Consider the following 26,523-nt stretch of genomic DNA (forward strand, 5'->3'; position numbering starts at 1 on the left):
AACAGCTATTCTATTATTTGCTAACCTGCTATTTAGAGCAATTTTGCACAAACCACCCTCGAGGGAAACTAACACCAGGTGACCGGGAAATCTTTATCAGTAGTCTTACAAGCATAACATTTAGAAACCTCTGCGATGGCACACGTAGATCACTTCAGCAAGAACTCAAAGCTTAATATTAATAATACTACCTCTTTACTCCTGGGCTCTAAGGAGGCAATAGCGCACAGAAATCCTACTTTGCCACTGTGTCCAAGGATGCACGACTCCAGAAGTTAGCTTAATAGATGTTGTTACCTTCACAGTGTATTGCTGTTTGCTTCTGTTGTTGGTTTGGGTTGTTTGGTTTTTTTAAATAAGGCTTCCTTAACTTTATTTGCAAGCTGATCACATTGGTCTTACAACAAACTACAGCTATTTGAAGTCACTCCTGAGAAACCAAGTCATGACAATAATTTAGAGACACTCACTCAGAGCAGTTCCAGAATATGGCTCTATGTCATCTGTGCTCGTGAATGGTCATTGCTTTTCATTTGTGATTAGCTTTAAGTATTTATTTCACTTAAACTGTATTTACTTGACGCACAAATTAAAGCAAAATCATCGTTCTATCTTCCAAACTTTCTAATTCCATAAGCATGAGCATGTGAAAATACTCCTTGTGTATGCCTACTAGAGGTCATAATTACACGCTGACGTGAGCATACGTTCATACTACCTTTCAGAGCAAAAAAGACCTAGTCCCCTAACCGCATAGCTGCTCAATGGCAGTCTTGATGAAAAGGTGATCTCTGGAACGAGCATGAACTTCAGATCTATGTATCAAATTAAACCAATCTAAAATAGGAAGAGAAAAATAAAATGCCATCCTCCATATCAGACTAAAATAATCGGTGCTAAACAATCTGCAGCGCTTAAAGTAATTAAATCTAATTTCTTCGTTTGTTTTCACAGCTGAATGACTCTGACTCTGTACAGTGCTTTAAGGACACAGCTCAATAGTTTTCTGGTGCCATAATGATCAAAAACTATCACAAATCCTTGGCCAATATTTTAAAACAGAACTGGGTAACAAGTTTGATTATTTTCATAACTGGTAATGTCATCAATGGAAGAACAAACTGCTTTACCCAGCTCAATAGTAAAGTCAGTATCACTGAGAGTAAACTTTTATTATGCCTTTGAACCTTAAACACTAGCACGCCCATCCCACCCAAATACTAAACTTATTTCTCAGACAATTTATAAAATGACAGGCCTAAGGCAAACTACTTTTGTTTTTCCTTTGAAAGAATAAATAGGGAGGTGGGCTTGGGGCAGGGGGGGGGGGTTGGAGGAGGTGGCTTTCACGTATCCTGTTTGGTGCAATAAAAGAATAAACACCAGAAAAAGATTTATCAGGCAGCAGATTTTGCTGATGACACTGTTGGTTGAATTTCTGAAATCCTCCCCTAATGAAAGACAGATGTACAAAAGAAAAACTTAAGCACACTGTACTAGCGCTTTAAACTTAAGGAAATGCAAAATGGTTCTGATTCTTGAAAGTCAAACTGGATTTTCCAGATCACAAAGCTACCTGTGTATTTGTCCTCCACAATACGTGTAGAACTAGACACTGTGACCCTAGCATTGTTCAAAATAAACCTACCTGTGAAGGACAGTTTTTCAAATATAGTCCAGTTACCTGAATTTTCTACAGTGTAAGTACTGCATTGTTGTAGTTAAGAAGGTCTGAAGTTTTTCTTTGGGTAAAATACCTAAATTTGAATGAATTTAATGAACTTTCCTACATTTCAAACACAAACATGCTCCTCCACTGGTTTGGTGTTTTTTTTCAAGATCATGTTCATTTGAAACTACCAATATAAAGTCAGCTAAAATTAGTAGTCATTTCTTTGTTTTAAATTAAAAAAAGAAAAAAGAACCAAAAGTGTCTGGGTGATGGGAGCTTATTAAATAATATACATATACATAACCAATGATGTCTCTAAACAAAGTACGTATTTGTCAATATTTAGACTCTTCTCTCCCTCTTGGAGGGTTAAGTTCAAATGTATATTGGGCAGACAAAGGCTAGCCAGCTTTTCTGTAGGACACAAAAGCTCCTGACCTCCTGGATATTACTTTCCATTCCCCGGTTTTGTCTTTTCAGAGCTTGTTCCCATTATTCTTTCCTTCAGCTTTTCTTCCCAATGATTCACTTCCTACAAAGGACTATTCCTCCCAGTCGCTCCTTGCCCAGGGCTGGATGGCTTTCTACCTAACCAACTCCTCATTATTTCTTCCACTTAACACCTACTCAATACTTCACAGGTGTTTCCCAAGAGTATTAAAAGGTGTTAGAAAGAGAAACAATACAGACAAACTCCCAAATAGCCTGGACAAACTGATAGCCTTGTCCATGGAAAATAAATAAATAAAATAATGTTTGTTTGCTTTTGGGTTTCCATTTTTCACAGACACACACACACACACACCCGGCCCCCGCAGTGTGAAATGAGTTCCTAGGGAATAAAAACAAGAGCCAGAATTCTTTTGAGTGTCCCCTTCTCTTTTAAAAAGTGCAGTATGAGAACGGGGTATCAAAACACTAAGGCAGGAAAAAAAAACACAGTTCCTATTTTATTTTATTCTTTTTGTAAAAAATCTGAGTTAAATTACCGGGGTCTTATTTTGAGAACATCTCAACTAGTCTTACTAGAATACTGAAGGTAAGAGATGAATTATTTCTTTATTTCAGGAGAATAGTCGGACACTCGTGCACCCTTGCCTAACTCATCAGTATTTCACACCACTGGCTACTGAACGCAACCTCTTATTTTCAAGCAAGTTCTCCATAACTGAAAGCACTACGAAGTAGAAAGGGAAGGAAAGAAAGCGTCTCTCTTGCTGTCAGGAAAAAAAATATCTATGGGCCAATCTTTTCCTCTGGCCAGCACTTGCTTCCCCCCTCTGCTGCCCCCAACTCCCAGCATCACAATAGCCACATTCCTGCCTAAATGCTGCTAGAGAATTCCCCCCCCAGCAAGGACACCAACCTGGTCTTTGCTGTGCAACAGTAAGTTGGTAGTGTGTTCTACACCACCACTGTGTCTTAAATACTACTGCATGGCAGAATACCTCTCGATATAACGTCTAGCACCCCTCAAGAGTCACTTTCTTTCCTCTATTCATGCGCCAGAGACTTCAGACTTACTTTAAAACTAAATGCAAGTTAGCAGATAGCCGTGGATCTGTAAACTGCGTTGTCCTGTTGTTATGGTCAACAAAATAAACTCTGCCTGTTGCCGTATTTCGGATCTCCCATCCAGGAGGCAGTGGACCAAGCTCTTCACAATTGATGTTGCTAAGATCCCTGTGAAAACAAATATAAAATGAAAAATACCTCAGCATTGGGCCTCCGAGCCAAACAAGCGTAAATGTAACAGAACAATTCCATGAAGTCTGAGAAAATGTATTGTTTCAGAAACTTGATCTGTTCAGCTGGAATCTCTACTCCCAAGGTGCAAGCCCACCAAAGAAAAAACACACACCCCAGAACACATGCCGTGGGGAAAAAAATTCTTATCAAATAACCTTCATTTTTACAAACTAACTTCAGATGTTAAATTAATAGAGGCTTAAAACAAAGACTGTGGCCATATTTGCCAAAATGGAATTGCAGTTCTACACCAATCCTGACAGAAAACATTTGTAAAACAACATTAGTCATGAAAGGAACTCTGAATCACACTTTCAAAACTCCTACAAAACAAAACTATATTTCTGAAGAGTTACACTTTCCACAAAGAATTACACATGGGATGTGTATGGCACAGGCAGTTTTGCCCCAAACCCCCAAGTGCTAGTGGGAAGCAAAGAGGTCTCTAACAAAATATTTCAAATGAAATATTGTATGAGCAACAATTTGGCTCTGCACCGAGCAATGCACAGGCAGCATAACGGGTCTCAGGAAGATTCTGCTGGAATTGGGAAGATGCAGGTTCATTCCAGAGGTTCGCTGAAAAATTCTAGTCTTCAAAAACATATCCGCTTACTGGTTTTTCATTTATGTAATTCACACCTCTGGTTATCTCCCACTGTCAAGCGTGGCTCTTTTGAAAGGTGTAAGGCTTCAGATCTCCCAGTAGCACATGAGTTGGGGGGAAGAAAGAGCCAAGGGACAGAACGGCGGAAAAGATGCCGCCTGCAGGGACTCCAAAGGCTGAGAAGCCACTAATGGAAAACACAAGGCTCTGGGACTGAACTTCTGCTGGTGTCACCCCATACACACGCTGCTACCAAACTGTAGGGCTTACTTTTATTAACCAAATGGCTGTGGTGTGTTAGTGTAAAAACACAATATTCCTTAGAAACGACATAAAGTCTACCCTCATGCAAACAGCCAAATTTTGGTCTCAGAGACACTCATGCAGTTTCTGCTGCCACACCTAAAAGCAGCACTAACTCACAATTTCATACAAAACGACTATACCGCAAACTTAAGGATTAAATCGTGACATAATTGTTTTTTAGAGACTTCTAGTTTCTAATTTTGCCTAATACGCAAGTCACAGACTTCCTAATGCCCAACTATCGCACTCTCAAGCCTACAGACAGGGCATCAAAGCACAGTATATTCTTGTCACACAGAAGCAGTAATAAAAACAAAATAATCATTTGAAAATGCAATGAAGCTATAGCCATGAGACACTTTATCCTTCTTAAGATACCCGTTTCCATGGGAATGAACACCCGCAGCAGCTGACCAAGTTGCTGCACTTCTCACAGATGCCAGCACTTGCTGCCAATTTCAAACTACACACAGTATTTTACACCACCATCCACAGACCTTAAGAGGCAATCATTGTCAACAGGACTGCTCAGTATTTTAAACTACCATCAGAGGCTAACAATCATTTCCATTATCCTCCTTTCCTTTCAAACACATCAGAAATAATCACGTGTACAATCATAGACAATATGTACACATGTATTGTGTAAATAAGGAGACTAAACCAGAAGGACACTTCAGATTTATTTCCTCGTAAGTGTTGAGATAGCTGCAACAGAAATAGCAGTTACAGTATTTTAATCACAGGTCAGTCTCTCGCAGCTTCTCTACCCGTTTGCTTCTCCCCACCAAATTCTTTCCCAATTATACGCTGCTAATGAGATGCTTGAAAGCATATATGATTGCTCTAGGAACATTCGTGGTAGAACATTATAAAGAAAATATTCATTTCTGCTAATAGGAAACTTGCTGTAAAAAAGCTTGTGCGTTTTTAAATGTTTGCTACCATACTCAAATGTAGCCTGCCCCCCCACCCCCCCCCCACCCCTTTTTTTCCTTCCTTTTTTAAAACAACAACATTCTGGCATTTCAAACACAGCTCACCATTTCAGCTTCCAGCTTTTTATGACCCAGCATCTCTAATTAGTTTCTTCAAAATGTACCAAGATTCCCACTCCTTGAGTAAATTATGTTTGGTAGTCTGAACACAGGACAATAATTATCACAGACAAGTAAATTTAAGCTAATGAGATTGTAGCTCACTACAAACTGTCTCTCTAAACATACAAGGGGCATCCACTGGATTTTCACATTTTTCCCTTTGTCTGCTCCTCCATCAAAAATGATCACATTTGTCACAAAGTTTATTCTTCATAAATATACGCTGCCAATTTCTCAGGTCTTGCTAACTTCCAAAGCCTGAATAAAAAAACCAAAACCAACTCAGCTTTCACTGAAGTATCTTGATAAATCTAAATTTTTGGAAGTACTCAGTTCCTACTTTTTGTTTCATTATTTTGCAGAGTGTTAAAACCGGGACGTGGCTATAACTTAAATGCACGATCTACAATCTGTTCACTATACCTGTTTTCCAAACACCACTAACGTATTTCTTGATCTTTCATTTCTGCATTAAGGTAACAACTTGAAAAACTGAGGAAGGGAGACTAATTTATTTTGATGAATGACTTGCTAAAGTGATACATCAAGGGCCAAGAGTCAGAAATACAAGATTAGAGAAAACTGAGGAGAGTACTGCTCAAACTGTTTTGATTTGATACTTTAAGGATACTTCAATCGTTTCTTACCTAGGTACTCTTGGATCGTGCCACGTGCTAACACCAGTCTGAGTATGCAGAAAATAGACCTGACCTTGCTGAGTCGTCCTTTGCTCTGTGAAATCAAGATAAATTAATAACTAGAAGAATAAAAAAAAAAATCAATACAAAAAACCACAAAAGCTGACTACCCCAAACTAAGAAATCAAAAGGATCTCACACACAAGGAGAAAACACAACCCATTTTCCCAGTTTCTTGGGAGACCTACAGTTAAAAAAAAAATTAATTTGCATACCATATCCTTCGGGTAAATCGGGAGGAGTGTGCAAGTGTGTCCTGCTCATGTAATTTCTGTGCCTCTGTGACCTGACTCTCCTCTCCGCCAGCCGGGGATCTGATGACTGCCCACAGGTTGCACCGTTCGTCCCTGTAATCGGAGTGTTCTCGTCCACAAAACAGCTGAGCGGTCTGCCTGGGCTGGAGTATTCAGATGCCGGCCTGTGGAGGAAAACGTGAAAACTGCAATGCTGACTGGACACGGGGCTACACACCACACTTGAGGGAGGCCTCACCTAGGGGCTCTTGGAAAATCCTTGCGGATGGCAGAACTGAGCAGCTGACTTGTTGAGCATGACACCTCGAAGATGGGCAGAACGTTTCTGTTCCACGCTCGCTGGTTCATCCCAGAGTAATTAGTAAACCTCCTCACCAGTCTCAGGGTTTGACCTGACACTTAGTTTATGATACTAGGAGGATCAAGATCGTATCAAATACTCACTCAGTTCCCACCTCAAACAGAGTGCTGAATGTTTTGTTTGTTTGCTTTTTGTCGTTGTTGTTGGTTTTTTAATGAGCAGCATACAACCCAAACTTTCTCACCATGTCTTCATACGGCTGAAGAAGTGATTAGGCTTTGTTATTCCTTCCAATTTTTAAGGAAGGTTACTAGGCAAGTATGATGAAAAAGGGCTAAACAAGACAAAAAAACCAGTTGTGCTTGAGAGCTCTACTGCAAGAGGAAACACTGAATTATGTGGTTTTGTAGCTCAATGCTCCTTTCAAAAGGATTTAAAATGGATTCAAGGGGATTGATAAGGACGCAGGAAATCCCTGAAACAAATTATGTATTTTGCATTTGTTTTTCTAGCGTAAATGTGCCTAGAGCTTAGAACAGGTATTTTAACATACCAGGAAAAATACAGATAGGTAAATTAAAAAGCTGTTCAGTACCTTTACTCACTTGAAAACTGCAAATATATACTGGAGCTGGCAGCATTAACAGTACAGATTATTTTAAGTCAAATATATCCATACTCAGACTGGAATAATATTTACTGAGGATGGAAGAGAGTCTGCAGGCACAGACAGTCTGCAGAAGAGTGCGAAAAATGTGCAACACCACTGTCTACAATTCAGGTAACCTCGAAACTGATTTGAGGAACAGCTTTGGAACACATATCTATGGCTATTAGAAAAGGTGATTCCAATGATTTTGAAACATGCTCTGTTAACAGTCAGCTTTAAAAGTTCTGGATTACATGGTCATAGCACGTCCACAGACAATGTGTGTCAGCTATTTGTGATCATCTTCATCCCTTACAATGCCTGCACATTGTAATGTCTGTATAGAGTTCTACTACAGCAGCTCTACCAGAAAACAAAGATGCTAGTATTTGGGGAGGAAGAACACCTAGCCAGAATGATTATTTCAGGTTAGACATTAGGCAGACTGAAGAAGTAGGACGTTAGAGAAGAAAAGCAAACAGCATTTGTGGAGTGACTCAGGGGAAGCTGAATACCCGTTAGAGCCACTTAGAATCACTTGTGCTCAGCGCTCCTGGGCAGGAAGCAAACTTGATCACCTGCAGCGTCTCCTACATAGTTTCTTACCGTGTTGGTCGCTCCCACTGAGTTGTTCGTGTAATGTGATTTAAATACTGGATCCTTCCAGAAGCAGTTCTCCGCTCCTCCCACCTAGAATTCAGACATTGAGAGATAAGGCAATAAGTGGTATTTCCAGGAAACCAGGGCACAAAATGTTTCCAACATAAATGCCAACTCAGGAAGACTTAGGCTATTATGAATCATGTTAGCTGAACACGGTAACAGGAAACAACTGAAAGTTCAACTCAGAATTGATTTAAATATTCTTCCCTTGGAAACAGGCATATCATTAACAATATCACACCTTCATGTTCAATAACTGTCTAAATTCTAATTAAATCTTAATAGTCATATAAAGAAACTTCTTGAAAACATCGTGTTTAATAATGCATTTAACATCTTTCGACCACTGATTCTAGTAAGTGCTTTCATAGCACCTTCATGCACTACTCGCTTTCATTAAAAAGTCACCTTCAAATAACGTGACTTTTTAATTATTATGACTTTTGCAGTCCAAAATACACAAGGCTATACAGCTAACTGCAGTTACACAATTAAATAAGCAATATTTATACAAGGAACATTTTTATGTGAAAATTTAAAAGCATTTTCAGAAATGTTTCTGACTTCTCCAGACTCCAAATTAACAAAAGAATGCTGTTGAGGGCTTAGATGATAATTTACATTACAAAATTCATCATCTGAAAAATCAGTTTCTCCTGTCTTTACCTGCCAAGAATCACATTCAGAAGGTCTGTGCTTGCTCTGAAAAAGCTGATGACAGCACCAGAACCTAAAACAGAGCATTTTTCTGTATTCACAAAACTGTTTTAGGTGTTAATGATGTCATGAAATCTCACAGGGACAAACCAAAATCCTAAACCCAGGCTTTGGCAGGTAAATACAGCAAGAACTCAGGCTCCATTACCTTTTCTAATCATGTTTTCTTCACTATGAATTACATGGAAGAAAAAGCAATCCATTTTTATAATAGCGTACACCTCCGCAGCGTGCTGTGGAAGGCAGCCAGGCTTGTGCATTCACTACCTTGCTACAAAAACGCTGTAGGGATGAAGTCAGTTTGCTGGCTGTGATTTAACATTATATCAGCTTATCAGTTCTACAATTTGAAAGACACATGTTTTCCTAGATAAGTATATTTTGTATTGCATTTACTCATATATGCCACCTCCCATTTTCCAAGAAGAGACAAGACTGGGGTCAAACTATTAATGATGTTGTGTATCCTAGCTGGCTTATCTCCTGCTCCTAAATGCAAAACTGTAGAACTCTGAGTGCAAGAATAAAAATGAATCAACCTATTTGTACACTGATTTCTCATTACTGCAAAAGCCTGTTGTATGAGCTGTATTTGTATTTACACCACAGTGATGTCAGCTTACCCATCTGGTAAATCATTATCAAATAACCGACTGCAATCCACAACTTGTCCTCCTGTGCCTATTCGGTCTCTGGACTGAAGACTTACTATTAAGATAATAAAAAAAAATATTAAAGATATGATACCTGAATGCAAATTACAGTGATATCTGAAAGAGAAATGGTACAACTTGGAGGACTAAGCTGAGCCATGTTCTGGGTATTTTTTCCTTCCCACAAACTAAGGAGTTACACAAAAACGCTGCGTGTTTTCGTACACGTAATCCTTTACATCTGACTTCAAGAAAGTTAGCTTAAAGAATATGAATGCAAGTTAAGGCTGAAAATAGTGAACTGAGAAGCTGTCTTAACTTGTCTCCGTATGAGACTGACTGTGACACTCCTCTGGCAGCAGCAGGGTGGCTAACGTCACACACGGCTGGGACAGCAAGCGGCACAGTGCTAGTGCCAAACGTGCACTGCCAACAGGAGCACCTCTAACAGAAAGAGCTAAAATAACAGGTTCCTGTATGTCTTTGACTCCTCATGTATTTTGTGCAAACAGGGGATTCAACACACGCACACACACACACACACATAAAATCAGGCAAAATTTCACTTCTAGAAGCACTACACATTTGGTTTATTGGCTATTTTCTAACGCCAGTGGTAAGAAGTCAAAAGCAACGCTCACACAAAGCAGTGCTCAGCACCCTGAAAAGCCCTTACTGCCCTCAGCAAAACTGCATTACTTTTTTTTAAATTTAATTTTTATTTCTCACATGTTTCATTGTAATGGATATTTATGCCTGAAGCTTTTGTAATACAATTATGACAAGAAAAAAAATTTCAGGCAGCTTTTGTTCCCAGTATCATAGTTTGCAAGTGTCCAATCTGGTAATTTACAACACTTGTGTTCCTGTGGAGTTGGGGTTGGGTTTGGTTTTTTTGATGTTTTGTTTTGCCTTTAACAATAAAACGATTGCTTAAAAAACTAAATACGTGCCGTGGCACACAATTCTTGAGGTGGCACTACTGTACCCCTGGACAACTGCTTTCAAGTCATATTTATATATGCAGTGAAATAAACTTACAGACCTTAACCTAGACATGATCAAACTCTTGTCAAGATCAAAGTTAAAGAAGATGTAGTAGTACTAGCAGTTTTTGCCACAGAGTCCAAATTTTCAGCAACAACAACATGTTTTGAAGCTCAGCATTTTAGGCCTTCAACAGAGCAACCCAGGGAGCCCTGCAGTATGTACTCGCTTTACTCCTGGTCTGCCACGAACACTAATGCTACAAAACAACTTCTTAGAGCAAAAGACACCTCCAATTTAATTTCAACCACATCAGAATCTTGGAGGATGTATTTATTCTGCAGACCCACACATTACAAGTTGACATTGTTGCATGTAGGCAAGGTTTGGCAAGCAATACACACAGACAAAAATGAAACTGAACAAAGGCAATTACCTCCTCTTTGCCTACGTGAGGACCAAAATTTGTGCACGGCTTCATTTTGTAATGAGTAAGGACTCATTTTTTTCTGCACCGCCACATCAGAAATAAAATGGTGGCACAGAAGAGAGCTGCAAGATTAAGACACAGTTCAGGTGCCCTTTGCATCCACTACCCACAAGCGTCCCCTTTTCTTCCCCCCTTTGAAGATAACCCCAGGGATTTAAGATAAAGATCCCCTTGCTCCTTGTCCCAAATAATAAAGGCATACCCATGTGCACTTGATGTGGAAGCTTATCATCTGTTGAAGGTATCCATTACATTTTAATATTGTTTTCCAATCTTGCATAGCCTCTTAATTTAAGCCAGTTTATCATTAGAAGGACTGAGAGTCTAACTTATTCTATCTCCTGACTGACTTTTAACGAAGATTTCTCCACCACCTAACTACTGCAGCAGAATTACCTAGTTTTACTCAGGCTCATTCACCCATTCGACAAAATTGCATTAGTGAAGAAAGGTTAGAATATAAGGGGATTAATAACAACAAACTGAATTTAAAAAAAAAAAAAAAGACAGAAGTCTATGGAATCTTACCAAGGATGCATTAAATTAAAACACAGCCATGACTAGGACAGCTGACCTTTCTGATAATAACAGTGGAAAGTGGACATACAGATTTGTTCTCAGTCTCCACCGTAACCCAACGAACTGTGTTTTCTTGGTTCAGTGCACGATCCGGCAGCCCCTGCTCATTAGGGCCAGCCCCAGCGGCATGCCCAAAGACCCAGTGCTGCTTTGGCTATACTATGTTTCACGATCACACATCAGGTTAAGCCAACTGGTCAGGCTAGTTTATGCCCACACTACTGACTAGTTGTCTCTGAAGTGTATTTGCCATGCCCACACTGCGTGGTATTCACCCCAGGCTTCCCACCCGGCATCCCAATAGCCTTGAGACCCTTCTGCTTTGGCATGGTTGTGGGTTTTTTGGTGTGTTTTTTTCTTGTTTAATTAAGGCTAGCATTCCCAAGTCCTGATGACAAGGATGCATGCTGCATACTCTGGAGGGCAGCATGAGAGCATGTCAGGGTGTTAAGGTACAGTCCCCGCCAGTGTCCGAAGGACTGCTGTGGGCAGAGAGCATCTCTGCTGCTCAGACAGACCCTGAACAAGCTCTCCTGTCCGCTGAGCTGTTTCCTCCTAAAAGGAACCCCACAAACAAAACCACATGCACACAGCATGGATGATCATGGGACCAGCATACTGGAGCAAAACCAAAAAGCAAACCAAACTGACAACATAACGCACCCCAGAAAAACGACTGTTTTATCCTTTACTCTTCTGGGCGAGCTCACACGGAAAATTTAATATTCAAGAACAGTCTGAAGTGTCAGCAACGCACTTACGATTCCGCATTTCTACCATCATTTGACTCTCCTATGCCACCTCACTCTTATCTTAATTCTGTGCAAACGCTTGCAGAACGGATGCTAGACAGATGGTTAAAGCAACATGGAGAGGTAAAGTCACAGGTACTGTTCAGCAGAGCGCTCTGAGGAAAGCAAACAAATGCACTGAAGCCCTTATTTGCTGACTGATATTTCAATAGTTTTCCCTGGCTGACAAAACAAGAATGCTGCTTGGATATTATTTGAACTAGGAATTGAACATAAACCTGCGCATGCAAATTCACTTTTCTCTCCCCCATGTCCAAACGTTCTCATTAACATCTTGCCAGAAAAATAAAGACCTCCTTATCCTGGCCAACTTTGGTTTTTTTAACTTCTTAAGCGACCTACTAGAAACACTGCCTTCTGAAACAACTTAGAGCGCACCAAAGAGTTTTTATGAAATTGAGAAACAAGTATCCACAAACAACTTGTCAGCTATCTTTTTAATTCTTGCATTATTGAGGGTTTATGAGTTAGAAGAAGACAAAACAAAGTGTCTGTCCCAACACTTACAATAAGGGGTGCGTGTGTGATGTGTTTTGGGTTTTTGGGGGTGGTTCGTTCTGCTGGGTTTTTTTGTTTCAGTTTGGGGTTTGTTTTGTTTGTTTTTAAGTCTCTACATACACACTTCTAGCTTGAGATCCAAGTGGCTCTCGCACCAGACACAATTTGAAACAAACAAAAAAAACCCACGGAAAACTGACATCTGGGAATGGTATTTCTATAGCTACTATTAAGCTCCAAGAGAACGAAAAGATAAAACCCCTTACTTACCTACTATCTGTCCTCTAACAGTATCATTGTCATTTGGCCCAAGCTTGCACAGATCCAATCTCTGATCTGTGAAAGAAGGACATAAAGTGTAAATCATAACAGTATTTTCCTGCCTTTGAAAGGCAGGTACTATCAGAACAAAATTCAGCCTGGTGTGAGATAGTTAAGACTTTAAGAGATGGGTGAAGGAATGCAAAACCAAAAATCTTCAGTCAAGACCTCATTTTTTGTTTTCATAAATTTAAATCAGAAATTGCTTTAACGTTTTTCCAACTTCACAAAGCTCTTCTGATGAATAGGAAATGACATTATCCTAGATTGGATGTCTCAAGTGATTGTGAGAAGTATTTTGACTTCTCTTCCTTTGTGAAGACCAGCCGTTGCCACAAAGCACTTCCAGTTCAGCACCGCCACCAGCACAGCCGGAGCCACCCTGCGGCACCAGCCCACGTGTTCCGTGCTGGGTAGGCGCAACTGCATTGAACTCAGCAAAGTGCCATGCACTGAAACACTGGTCTAGCAACAAATATTTAAGAAGAAGAACTTCAGTTATTCAGAACCTGTTACTGAAGGTAAAATCACAACACTTCTCTACCAGCATGTTGCTTTTTTCTTTTATCATCTGTATAGCCAAGCACTGCTTTTCCATCACAAACAGTGCACCGAATTTTGTTCAGAAGTGGCATCCATTAAACATCTTATATGTTAACTTTTTCAAAAGTAAATACAAACCTCTCAAAGTGTGACAAAGCACTTAATATCTTACGATAAAATTGTCTTATTAATTTTGAAGGCCCATTGATTTTTAAACTACAAATTTAGCTTCAAGATAGATTTACCCTTTTGTTTACTCCTTAAGACTTACATTTTTGAAGGTAGTAAAAAGATAATTTGAAGGCAAGGAGAACCTGTCTTCCTTTGGAATTCCAACACAGTATGTTCAGTCTTGACATTCCACAGCCAGACTGCGGCACTGAGGGCACCGCTGTCGACAGTAACAGGGCAGAGGAGTTAAAAAGCCAAAAGGTAAGTTACATGCTCTAACGTACTCGTGTTATCCTCAGTCACAAAACACTGTTAGAAACTGCCAAACTAACTGGAATATAAAGCTTTATTAAAAAAAAAAAAAAAAAAAAGTCCAACTGTCACTCTTCAAAAGCCTGCGCACAGAAGTTTGGTCTGAAGGAGAGGAAACTTTAGTCTTTAGCTTACTTACAACCAGTGTCTTTAAGGCGGTTGATGGCGTTTGAAAGAAGTCTCACGCAACCCAGAAAACCAGCTCCCTGCTTTTTATGAATTTTCTTGTGATTCCACACGCTGATTGTTATTGAATCTGACTTCCCAATATATCTGAAAAATGTGGAAAAACACTACTGTGAGTGAAACTTACTGAATACTTTGAAGATGCTCCAGAAATCATCTTGCGGAAGAAAAAAAGGTTATCAACCATTACATTAAAAATTTAACACACACTGTATCAGCCAGGGAGTAAGTCATCTTCACATAAGATGTACACATTATACTTTAATGAAAGCATGTCTTATGAAGGAGTTGAATACAAACTAATCTAAAATCCTGCTTCTGGAAGAAGGCGTTCAAGTGAATCCAAAGTCTATCAAAATCCATTTAAAAACAATAACGTGAACAAGCTGTGGGCTGGCCGGGCGACCACAGCTACAAACATGCTTAGATTCATGCCTAAGCTCAGCCTAACCAAAGACAACAGCAATGCTCGTGGCAGCATGTGTTTGTGAGCAGGCTAGCAGGCAGAGCGGTCCAAATGCCAGGACAGAACCTATCAGTTCAGCATCCTTTCACAGCACTTCATCTGCTGCTGCTTCTCAGGCTACTCTTCCAACCACCAGCAATGCAAGGCACCCTCGTTTAGAGCTCTTCTGAATGCTCAGGGAAAACATAAGGCAAACCTAATTATACATCTGCAGTTAACTAATCTTTGGGAAGCTAATTTACTATGAAGACAGCTTCAGAAGGGCCTCGTTTACAACATACATTACCTATTACGAATGTGACCCATCACATATGTTAGCTGAGATGTGCCACATTCCCCTCCTGCTCCCTGCTCACGCGTGGACTGCCTCCTCACAGCATTACCGCTGAAATGCTTTTGTAAAACCCAGATCTGCATTTTACAGACTTGGGGAAACCTGGACACCATAGGTTATTTTATTGTTGCTTTTTTGTTTGAAGCTTTGTCCTTCAGAAGCAATTACTTTGTGAGCTAGTTCTTGTTTTCAAAACTTTCAGAGGACAGTTTCAAAACACCTAAGATAAATCAGCTACAGCCAATACTGAACTACAGTTATTTCAAGTTGAGGAAAATGCATCTGTAGCTCTGGCTTTGATCCCAGGAACTGCTTGTAGTTCTCCCTTCCCAGACCACAAATTCTGGCCTTCTGCAGTTTAGTTCCAAGTGCTTTTTGTTTGGTTTTGGTTGAGTTTGATCAGTTTTCCTTCAATGCCTAAATACATCACCCCCCATTGACTGAGACTTTATCAGCTTTAAAACATCTTAATATTTTCATAAAGATAGAAATGATACTGTCAAGGTTGGCAAACCAAACAATTGTAACTGTCATGGCTTAAAATTGCAGCTGTGATCAGCTAAGTTCTCAATTAACGCTTCTCCCATTTTTCCTTTTCCAAAACCCAGAACTTTGACAACTTCTTTTCCCCACCTGCAGACAGGGACTGATCCAGTAAGTAGAAGATGGAATAGCCTAACTGTAGGCACATACCCATGAGCGTGGTCTAAAATAACCAATGCACATTTAAACCAAACCAAACCAAACCAAAACAAACACAAAACAAACAAACAAAAATACCCAACACACAAGCAAAACACAAACTTCACACACAAAAAAAATCCCAAAGTTTCTTTCAATAGTAAACTGATTGCATAATGTAGCTCAGATTTTTGGCCTTACAACCTTGACAATGCCAATTTTGCATAAAGAAACGAGAGATGAAGATGGGTATTCACGTGCACAGTTGCAGTCTACAATGTTTCATGTACTTAAAATAAATTCTTATGAGAACAAGTTAGGTGCACTTAAAAATAAAGACTTATCATGACCTGTCTTGAATTTTCCAGTTTTCCTTGTTGCTTTAAAAAAGTCAAAGGTATATGGTTAAACACAATTTCATAACAGAACAGTTTGAATAATATGTAGAACAGCTGAATATACAACACAGTTTCCAAGAATTACTGTAACATTTCAGGGTGACGTTCTCATGGCCAAGATGCAGACAGTAAGCCATCCATACCAAACAGGTGAGAACTTCTATATTACCACTATACCCTGGGTTTTGCACCAGCAAACCTGGCCGATTCACACATTTAAAGGAAATAAGCAAGACAAGCTGCATTTTCCAAATAAAAATGTCCTTTTTTTTTTTTTCCCCTGAAGGAAGAAAAGAAATAGTTCAGTAACTGCTAGTTGGCTTTATAGCAAAATGTTTCATCTATATTTCTGCCTAATTTCAGGCATGAAAATATATGGTTGCATTTAGAGAGTGACGGTAGGACAAGTTGACATTTCCAATTCATTTGGTGGATAAGTTACATTTGTTTTACATCATCTGGCAATAAAGTTCCAACATAAAAGCCTGAGCTAGGAATTTTATTTGTTATGAAAAAAGAATGTTCCAAAAAATAAAGTGAATAAGTTTTTTAAAAAAACCGAAACAAAACAAAAACCAGCACCAGAAACAAAACCCACAAAACACTCATTTTGTTGGATGCCTCTTTCTTCCTTCTCATAACTAAAGTTCTTGGAGCTTTTTTTTTTTTTTTTTTTTTTTACTTTACCCTATCAGCAATATCTATTTCACAGTACTTCAACAGAGCTAACAGGATAAGTATTAATGAAGTGAAAACCGAAGTTCAAATTTCCATATACATTAGGGCTCCAGATCAAACTGTGTGTTCAGAAATTTTTAAGAAAAATGCCTACTCTTAGCATTTCCACTTCTAAACAAAAATTAAGTACATGCGTTACTGGAAACCTCTAAAACATTTTAATCAAATTTTAAGACAGAGGGGCAACTGTCACTTTGTCCAAACAAAACGATCTTTCCCAAGGTAGCATTTCCTTCTGAGCCAGGATACCACGCAGGAAGGTTTGGTATGAAGTGACTTTTCAGCCCCATGACATTATACACACTTTCCCTGAAGAGTTCAGCTTGGTAGAGAAAAGCAGAATGAAGAAGGGGGTGGGGGGGAGAAATTCCTGAAAAAGCACACACCTCTTCCTGATGACAAGCCAGATGTACTCCCTCCAGAGAGAAACGCAACACCGAGAGGTCTGAACCTGTGCTTGGAAGCCAGGAGTTCCCTATTTCTAATCCATGCTGTCACACGGGGTCGTTTTACAACCTGGACAAATCACTTTGTTCCTCCATTTTCCAATTTCTGAAATTTTTCTAATGTAATGGTAGTGTTGTGTTATGCTTTGAGATCTAACAATCACTTATTATCAGACTGGGGAAGAAGAGGGTGCAAAGAGCTATAATGAAAAACATCACCTAACTTTTAACTCTCCCTTCACCCTGACATTGCCGTCATCTCTGGTAGCACCTGAAGGGTGTTTGAGCATCTGGGATGGCGAGAAGAGAATCAGCCAGAGGCTGTGGCTGAAGCGCGGTGGGGACACGTGGCACTGACTGGCTGCCCCTTTCTCCTCCCCAGTGCTCCCAGCCCAGCACCCAGCTGAGCCTGTAAGAGCCGCTGCACCATGAGAACAGTGGGCACAGAGGGTTCTGCTCCAGCTGTCCTGCCAAGGCCACCGCAGCAGTTCAGCTGACTTGTACGCCTGATGGGCTTAAGCTGGGACGGCCCCATCTGCTGAGACAGGCCAGATGCAGCCCAGAAATGCTCTCACCTGAGATGCAAAGCGCACTGGATTCATCAGAGTGGTCTAAACCGTGCCACGAAGGCAGCAAAGCAATTGCAAGGAGCTGTTTGAGGGCTCTTTAGAGTCCAGTCTAGGATTGTCTGAGCCGAGCTGTTACCTTCTCTCCACAAGAGGGATCCAGGATGGCCAGTGATGGCTAGGCAGAGGAGAGCTGGGGGGCTGGGGGAGAAAGGCAGCTCTGCCAGGGCAGTGCATGGGCTTGACAACGTGACGGCACCCAACAGAACCAGAACCTACAGTGAGCAGATTTCGGGAAAAGGAAGAGCTGTGGAAGCTGGGTGAGGTTAGGCTTCAGAGGTGTAACAAAGGAGGACAGCAACGAGCCCATGCTAGAGCCTGGGGGCACATATTTAAAGGGCACAGAGTAAAAATGGGACAAGGACTAAGTTTTGGTGGAGATGATGGTACAAGTGCCTTTTAGAGCTAAGCAGACCATACGCCGTGGTACGCCTTAGGGGCACGGGCTGCCAGGGAGGGCTGGACTGAGCCAGAGGTGAGCGCAGGACAGCTGGAGGAGAGCTGGAGGAGAGCTAGAGGCTATCACAGAATGGTTGAAAGGGGAAGGAAGAGAAAAAGGAAGATCTGTTAAGTTTCAGAACTGCTGGTTTAGGTAGTGTTTAAATGCTTTGAATGCATGAAGGTCTGTAAATGTGCTAAGTCTGGTTATTCAAAGCTTTGAGGAAAGACCTGAACAACAGGGAAACCAGAAACAAGACTGAAAATAAGGAAGGGGAATACATCCAGGGCAAGCATGGTATTTTACTGACATTAAACTACATCCAGACAGCAACTATTTGGCAATTTCTTCCTGGAAAGCCTCCCAGATCCAGCCCCCCCTCCCCACCGCCACACACACCCATCTAGGCTGAAGAATCTAAGCAACTAATTCAACGGCTCCCTTTCACACTAAGATGAATTAAGAACCACATAAGGCAAAAGCAAAACCTTTTTTGTTCATTGTAACACTGCAAAAGTATTTTCACAAAAATCTTCTACAACAGAATATCTATTGTGCTGAATCAGGTTAGCAAACCACAAAATTCCCTTGGAATTAGCAACTTAATTCAGACATTATTGCATAAATATATCACAACAGATCCATCTTACTGTGCCATTTGCATATGCCATCACATGATACACGAGACTGTTAATTAGCAGCAGTGTTAACCTGTTATACAAATTCCAGGCTGAGGACACTTCAATCAGCCCAACGTAGCCAAGAGGCAGTTTTACTGCACATAAGCCTATTACAGTTACTTAAAAACCAACAGAAACCTTCAGGGGGTGGGGGAAGGCTGAATTTTTCTTTTAGAAAATTCTGTGTTACTGCACCTTCCTCTGGTTGATTTCCTACACTGCGTGGTGGCAGGAGCAGGCAAGCTGCCACCAAGACTCCATCTGTTACGCTTGGTGTGCAAAGCATTTCCTGCAACACTGGGAAGCGTCATAAGGCAGAGACGAGCGTTCCCATGCAATGGTCTGGCGTTAGGGTAAACATTAGGAAGTTTAACACACCTATTATTTTCAAAAGGATGAGAAGATTAAGTTCTGTAACCTATGAGGTGTGCCATCAGGTGCTTAGCAGTAGGATGGTTACTCTTCCCATTATTTTATTATTATTTTTCCCTCAAAAGTAAAAGTTAATTATCCTAGTATCTGGTGCAGATGAATAGTTGAGATCTGACACCAGGTATATTACAGTAAAAAGTTACCTTAAGATAAAAGCCAGGCTGTGATGAGTCATAAACAGAGTAAAACAATTTTTACTGCTGTTTTAAATAGGAATTGAAGACTAGGTGACTGATGTTTATAAATGGAAAAAAGTTTCCAGAGTAAGGAATAAGGTAAGACAGTAAAAGGGGTTAAATTATTATGAAGCAAGTTTTGAGGGGGAAAGGATTATTTCCAAATTACAAGGCCTGACATAATGCTAAATTTTACTTTGGATTACAAATGCTGTGCATACCTCCGTCATCAGGGAATTCAAAAGCCATAAGCAAGCAAAGCAGTTTTGCCTACAGGACAAGCAATTTATATTGAAAATAATATCCTAACTAAAAAAAACCTATTTTTTTAGGGATCTCCTTGCCCAAAACACATACAACAACAACAACACCACCAACACCCCAAAAAAAAAATTCTGTGCAAGTCTAAAATCCTTAGGACAATTCAGCAAGAGATGCCCCAAATCTGCCCAAGCAAAATTTATACCAGAAGCCCCATTTCTATCTCTGCTTGTTATAACATGCTGTGGACTGCAACCACAGCCTCGCCACAAAGCTAAGACAACTACAGTATCCAGATGCAACCATGACTTGTCCTATAAAACAATGTAAAAATACCTTCTCTTCATCCTTCCTTGAAAATTGTAACCAAAAAGGAATTTTTTCTGAAGATTTTACTATTTTTTTCCATTACTCACTGCATATTAACTTCCTCTCTCATTTCCCATGTCCTCTGCTCCTCCTTTTCTCCAGAAGGGAACCAAGTCTCCAAGTCATTAGCCCATGGAGCACTCGGCAACCCACAGAACCCACTCCTGCCAGCTGCCTGCTTGCATTGTCACACCACCAAGACCCAACTGGCAGATACTGGGGAAGATGCAGGGAACCACTGACATTTTCAAATCAGAATCCAAGAGCAGGTAACTGCCAGATGATGGCCCATCATTCCTTCTTCAAAAGCATCCCTTCCTTAGCTGTCCAAAGGTTACAGGAAGGCTTTACACTCAAGTCACACTGGCAGCACCTTCCACCTTACTCTCCTTTTATCCCTGTAAAGCCATGAATTAATGCTTATTAATGGAACCAACCTAACTAAAAAAAAATATAAGTCTGTGGTCACATTTCAGGGATTTTTTTTGAGTTCTAGTCTGATCCTGGTCCTGATCCTGGAGAAGATGCAGAATGACAGAGGTCTGAAATCCATGTTCTATACGAATCAATATTTTGATAGGTTTAATAATCAAAACCCTAAAATTAACTTAGAATTCTTTAAATAAAAAAAAGCCATTCCTTCTAAATGAACTTCAACTTGGTTTATATCCATTTTTCTAATGAATATGAATTAATGTCTCACAGAATCTAAGCTTGGATTGAATTTGAATCGTAAAACTATAATGCTACAGCTTTCCTCAGAGAAAGTGCTGTTATTTCATGAAACTGCCAATGATATTCTGTTAAGCAGTAATGAAAATGTTTTCTATACTGCACCAAGACATTATGAACAATGACTTCACATATTTAGTCTTGGATATTCAAAAAAAGATTAGGTCAAGACCACTTTAAACCAGGCCTTCCACATTCTGCTAAAAGACCTATCAAGCTGCTTTTCTTCACTGGGAAAAAGGGGGATGAGAAGTTCTCTGTGGACTAATACTTGATTTGCTCTAGGTTTGGTGATGGCCAAAGCTAACGTAAACATGCTCAAACAATTTCTAATAATACAGATCGGGAATGGAGCCATGGGAAAAAACGTTAGAATCAGAAAAATGCCTTAGAAAGAAAGGAGAATACAATGAGGCAAAACTGTTCTCTTCCTCACCTTCCATCCCAAGGAAAAAGATAAAGAATAAAAGGATAAAAGACAGGGAAAATAAAGCATGCACAAACACAAAGAAACCTATATGAAAACAGAAAAGCTTTAATAAATTATACAGAATATTCTACGCTTTAGAAAGACAGAAGAAAAACATGACATATACATGCCATACTGATTATATTGCTCAAAAGCACCCCAAGATGCTCAGGTGATAACAACATAATTTGTAGCAAGAACAACATTTGGGACAGAAAACTGAACACAAGGCACGCAGAAGAAAAGACACCGTAGCACTGCAGCAGACAAAAACCGCATGAAAAGAAGAGCATTTTGAGGGAAATACTGTCAAATATTTGCTTCATTTTACACAAGTGTTAACATGAAAATATTACAATAAAATAGTGCTATGGTACATGTAAAGCATGCTGCAGACATCATCATTAGGAAACCAAGTGTAGTGTTTGGATTTTGAGGGAAATAAGAAAGTTGTATTCTGAGACATGTATTTTTCACTTAAACTAATACACTCTGGGACATTTTCCGAGTTGTAAATAGGACAGTATTACGAACATCTGACAACGTCTATGTACTTTAGAGGATTCCACTTCAAACCTTTGGTTATCACTGTTACCACCTACAGGTCATAATGCTGATTCCATTTTGGATCAAGTGTATTCTTCACAGTATCTGTAGAATGGCATTGGCCAGATCCGTCCACCACAACCTTAGCAAATGGATCAGGAAGTCCTAAGAGGAGGAAAAGAAAAAAACTAGCAAATGGATCAGGATGCTTTCAAGTCCTGTATCACTACACAGTATTTGTTTTTGGTTAGTATTTTACCTGAAGTACCCTTTTATTCATAAATGAGAGCCACATTTAATGAATGGGAATAACTTGATGTATATAGGCGCAGGAAGAGGCTGAACTAACCATTTCACAGATACAGACCAGCAAAAACTTTGTAAGTCACACACATTGCAGGGGGTGGAAATCTGAACACTCAATCTTCCTAATTCAGGACTGAGTAAATTCTCAGCATCTAAAGAATTCGGAAAAAGACAAAAAACAGGTCTACATTCTTCCTCTTTTTAATATTAATTACAACCACAGTTCTGGTTGTTGCTGGTATCACAGGACACCGCCTGTAACAGGTGACTGGCTTTTGAGGCCCACTTAGGTCTCTGCTAGCTTCCTACTCCATTTGCTGCCCGCTCCGTACCTCAGAAACGCCAAACCACAGTTCAGCTGATCAACAATCAACAAAGATGACACCAAACTACACAGCTGAGGACAGGGAAGCAGCAGGGCCAGAGCAGCCTACTATTAGCTCTGCTGCAACAATTTTATAATATATAACCCCCTATTACCCAACACCCAAAGGGATGGTGCCACCATGGATGCCCAGAAGCCATGTGGCCCCGTCCCTTTTTCCCCTCATGCTCATTCCTCCCCTCCTCTGAGGGCCCGTGAGTGGTGAAATAGCTTTCCCATTTTCTGTAGCACAAGTGCTGCCCCAGTCCCCCTTCCCCAGGTGACTCGGGACAGAGCCAAGCAAGCAGGTGGCGGCTCAGCACCAACACCAGCACGCGGGGCAGGGGGAGCGGGACCTTGCAAGACTTGTGCTTCAGGACATGAACGCATCACAGATTTCGAGTCTTGAGGGGTTTTTGTTAGGCGTGTTGCCGTCAATTCAAAAATCCAGATAAAAAGCAAGTTTTAGAGGAATGACAGACTATGATATAATTCTGTATTGTTCCCGTCTTCAACTTCTTTTCAAAGTTCAGGCCTGATCTTTCAGACCCTCCCTGCCCGCGGCTGGGAGGCGGCCGGCGGCCCGTGCGTGCAGACCTGCACAGCCGGTGACGTCCCCTTCTGCCTCCTTCATCCACCCCCTAGAACTTCTTTCAAAACATTATTAAAATTAATTCAAATATAATTTCAGAGTAGGTAAGTATTATGACATGATTATTAATAATGAAGATGTGCAGCTTAGTTAATAATTAAGATCTGCCAGACAAAAAGTTGTTACACCAAAAACATTTTAATAAATATGTGGCACTAATTGAAAAACATGTAATTTGCCTGAGAGTAAATTTGTTTCCCACTCCCATCAAAAACAGAGAGTGTGTCAGTATTTTAGTTATTATTATGAAGCTGTGACAAGTGTCACCTAAGAAAAAAAATTAGAAGCCCTGAAATAAAATGGCGTGAAAACAAAACTACCTGGTCCCCTCAAATCAAATATCTTAATACAGTGATCACGTGCAAACACTGATGTACAGAACTTCCATAATATTTACCCCATCGATAAATGTATAAAACTTAACAGCTACTTACGGAAAAAATCCTTTTTCACCAAGTTTTTTGCACACAGTACTGTAAGAAAAACAGAAATACAAAATTAAGTTGCTGATTCCCAACTTAAAAAAATAAAAAGTTACTTTACCTGCCCAGCATTACACAAAATCCTTCTCAAAATAAAATGAATGTAAATTAATTGAGCTCCTACATCATTTGTATTGTCACATAAAATAATTCCTGAAAGCTGAGCCAGAAGTGTCCTCTTCTGGCAATTTACCTTTAGATAGATTATAGTGGAAGTGATACTGTAGTGATTTCCCCAGGGAACAGTTTCACATGCAATTTTATTGTATTTTTTATAATTCTCAATTGTTTTGCCTACTCAGTGTTTACCTAATGAAGAAACCGGACCATTCCTAAGTAGCTCGCCATATAGTGGCACTAACAGTTGTGTCAGTAAAATCAGCAGTGTCACACAAGCAGGGTCTTGTATTTAGTTCTACAGACCAGCAAAAGCTTCCCTGATGATAAGAAATAGTGCATTAGGCTGTCTAGGCACTTCTGTTATCCTGTGTGGTAGCTAAATAGGTTTTTACCTGAAAAACATTTGGGTGGAGCAGACTAACTTCTAATGCCAGAGTTTTGATGGCTCCAAAGATATGTTTTATTTGTAGAAGTGGGTAATTTTTTCAGGCTTTTTTGTTTACATTAGAAGGGAGGAACATTTGCATTTGTCAGCTAAAAATACCAAGGGGAAAACAACTCCGTATGAGAATAGAATAAAAATAATAATAAATAAAAATAAATAAAAGGTCAAACAGGACAACTTTCATACAAAGATGCCAAGGTACACACAGAAGACTTCTCACAAAATGCAACACTGTTCAACTACATATGCTTATCTATTATCACAGGTCTAGTAAGCAGGAAATACTAGATTCCCCTGTGAAACATTAAAATATTTACTGATAACACAAAAGGATTCTTGGGTATTGAGTGAAAACATGAATTCCCACAGCTAGTATAGAAAGGAAAAAAAGGGGAGGGGGAAAGAGGTACTTGGTTAGAACCAACGCTGCAGAAGACTCCTCAGTATATCATTCCCTGGGGTATTTTTTTTTTATGAGATTGCCAATATTATTACTACCAGGAAATGCAAAGACAGAAAAGTGCATCTGAGAAGCGCATCCCACAGACACCACCTAAGACCTAACAAAATTAGTCATGCCTTCCCCCACTGATCCTGGGGGCCACCGATTCTCTAATTTCTTTTACAGTATCTTTTCAAATAAAATTAAGCAGAGGTAGTACACGAGCACTGTCATAGCAACATCCACAGCCAGGGCAGAGAAGCACCACCCTGAATAGTTCTGCATACTTGCACAAAGTTGCATATTATTTTAAATCAATGGAATTAATGTTTTCCCAATTTTAACGTTCATATAGATGTTGATTTTAGTGAAACCGCTTTCCATAGGAATTCAGCACTCTTAAACCTAGCTAAAACTCTACTCGAGTCTAACTATGGTCCTCCGTAAAACAAAAGGGGACACCTATTAATGACTCCAGGTAGTCACAGTAACAATCCCCTGCACATTGACATATACCACAGAAAAGGTACATTCAAGCTCCCAGGAAAAAGTTTCAGCACCTTAGTTTGATGCGAGGGGGTGCTAATAACAGTATCATTACTCTGAAAAAAATTTTCTAGTTGCAGTTTGTTATTTTTAAAAGATGATAAAGGTAAAAAAAATTATTTATCTCCATTCAAAGACATAATGGTAAACCTAAAGCAGAGCTCTATTTAAGGGATTTTCACCCAATAACTTCACTGTAAACAGTCAACAGTAGTAAAGTACTAATACAGTACCAAACATTTTTGGTATTTCTGATACCTGGAGTTCAAGCACATATAGGATGCAGACCATCACATCACTGCTCCACAAAACAGTTAAAGTCCTTAGGATGGTGTAATGAAAATCCACAGTCACTAAAGACTTCCACGTGCCCAGCAGTTTAAAGCCTATTCTATCCATACAATTGATAACAACTTAAAAGACCTTAAAAGAAACAGGTAAGACAAGAAACTTAGAAAAATACTTCTGCCATTCCTTAAGATGCTATTGCACCAAGAGTATCCCCAGCCCAAGCTGTCAACAGGCACCACTTGCCCAAGAACTGAAACTGGTTGCTGCTCACTGCTGCCTTTCAACTTGTGGTGAAAAACTTCCAGTAAAAGAGATGCTTATATAGATGGCCACTTATTTAAATATATTTAAAAAGATGTAATTATTTGCACAGTTTCACCCATTAGAAGAAATGGGAAGCGTCAAGTGAAGCCAAAAGGCTTTAAATCCGATAGTTAAGTCAAAATTAATCTATAGCACAGTAAGCCATACTGTACGTTCCCAGAATTGTATGATGTTCAAAATAAAGTAGGTTTGACTAATCTTTGGAGAAATTGCAAGGTTAACTAATTATAAACACTTCTTTTCAAAATATTAAGCAAGCCTGCCAGTGCAACTTAACCACAGTCTCATTTTTATAAGATTGGACACATGCACAACATACAGACTAATAACCATTTCCCCAACAATTAGCCATGAGTGAACAAACTAGTATTTTTGGCTCAAGATTTCCCTCTCTAGTAACCACATTTAAGGAAAGTCAGATGTCAACCCACTCTGGCTTTGTCAGGTTAACAAAACAGGAGAGACGCAGAGAAATCTTCCATTAACAACA

The 26,523-nt window shown here is 39.8% G+C and overlaps 1 protein-coding gene across 2 annotated transcripts in view; it reads right to left on the minus strand.

Moving 5' to 3' along the window:
• SMURF2 (SMAD specific E3 ubiquitin protein ligase 2) overlaps window positions 1–26,523 on the minus strand; it is a 66,461-nt gene that overhangs the window by 13,842 nt on the left and 26,096 nt on the right. Inside the window, exons 2-10 of one of the 2 annotated variants that reach the window (XM_055727109.1) lie at window positions 23,818–23,856; window positions 22,118–22,226; window positions 14,222–14,355; window positions 13,006–13,071; window positions 9,340–9,424; window positions 7,943–8,026; window positions 6,348–6,550; window positions 6,082–6,166; window positions 3,197–3,355 (exon numbers count right to left, since the gene is read on the minus strand). In XM_055727109.1, coding sequence (XP_055583084.1) covers window positions 3,197–3,355; window positions 6,082–6,166; window positions 6,348–6,550; window positions 7,943–8,026; window positions 9,340–9,424; window positions 13,006–13,071; window positions 14,222–14,355; window positions 22,118–22,226; window positions 23,818–23,856 — 964 coding nt within the window. Of the gene's footprint in view, window positions 1–3,196; window positions 3,356–6,081; window positions 6,167–6,347; window positions 6,551–7,942; window positions 8,027–9,339; window positions 9,425–10,792; window positions 10,909–13,005; window positions 13,072–14,221; window positions 14,356–22,117; window positions 22,227–23,817; window positions 23,857–26,523 lie in introns of those variants that run through there. The other variant, XM_027808229.2, reaches the window with a different exon arrangement.

Source organism: Falco cherrug, chromosome 1 (assembly GCF_023634085.1).
Source record: "Falco cherrug isolate bFalChe1 chromosome 1, bFalChe1.pri, whole genome shotgun sequence".
NCBI lineage: Eukaryota > Metazoa > Chordata > Aves > Falconiformes > Falconidae > Falco > Falco cherrug.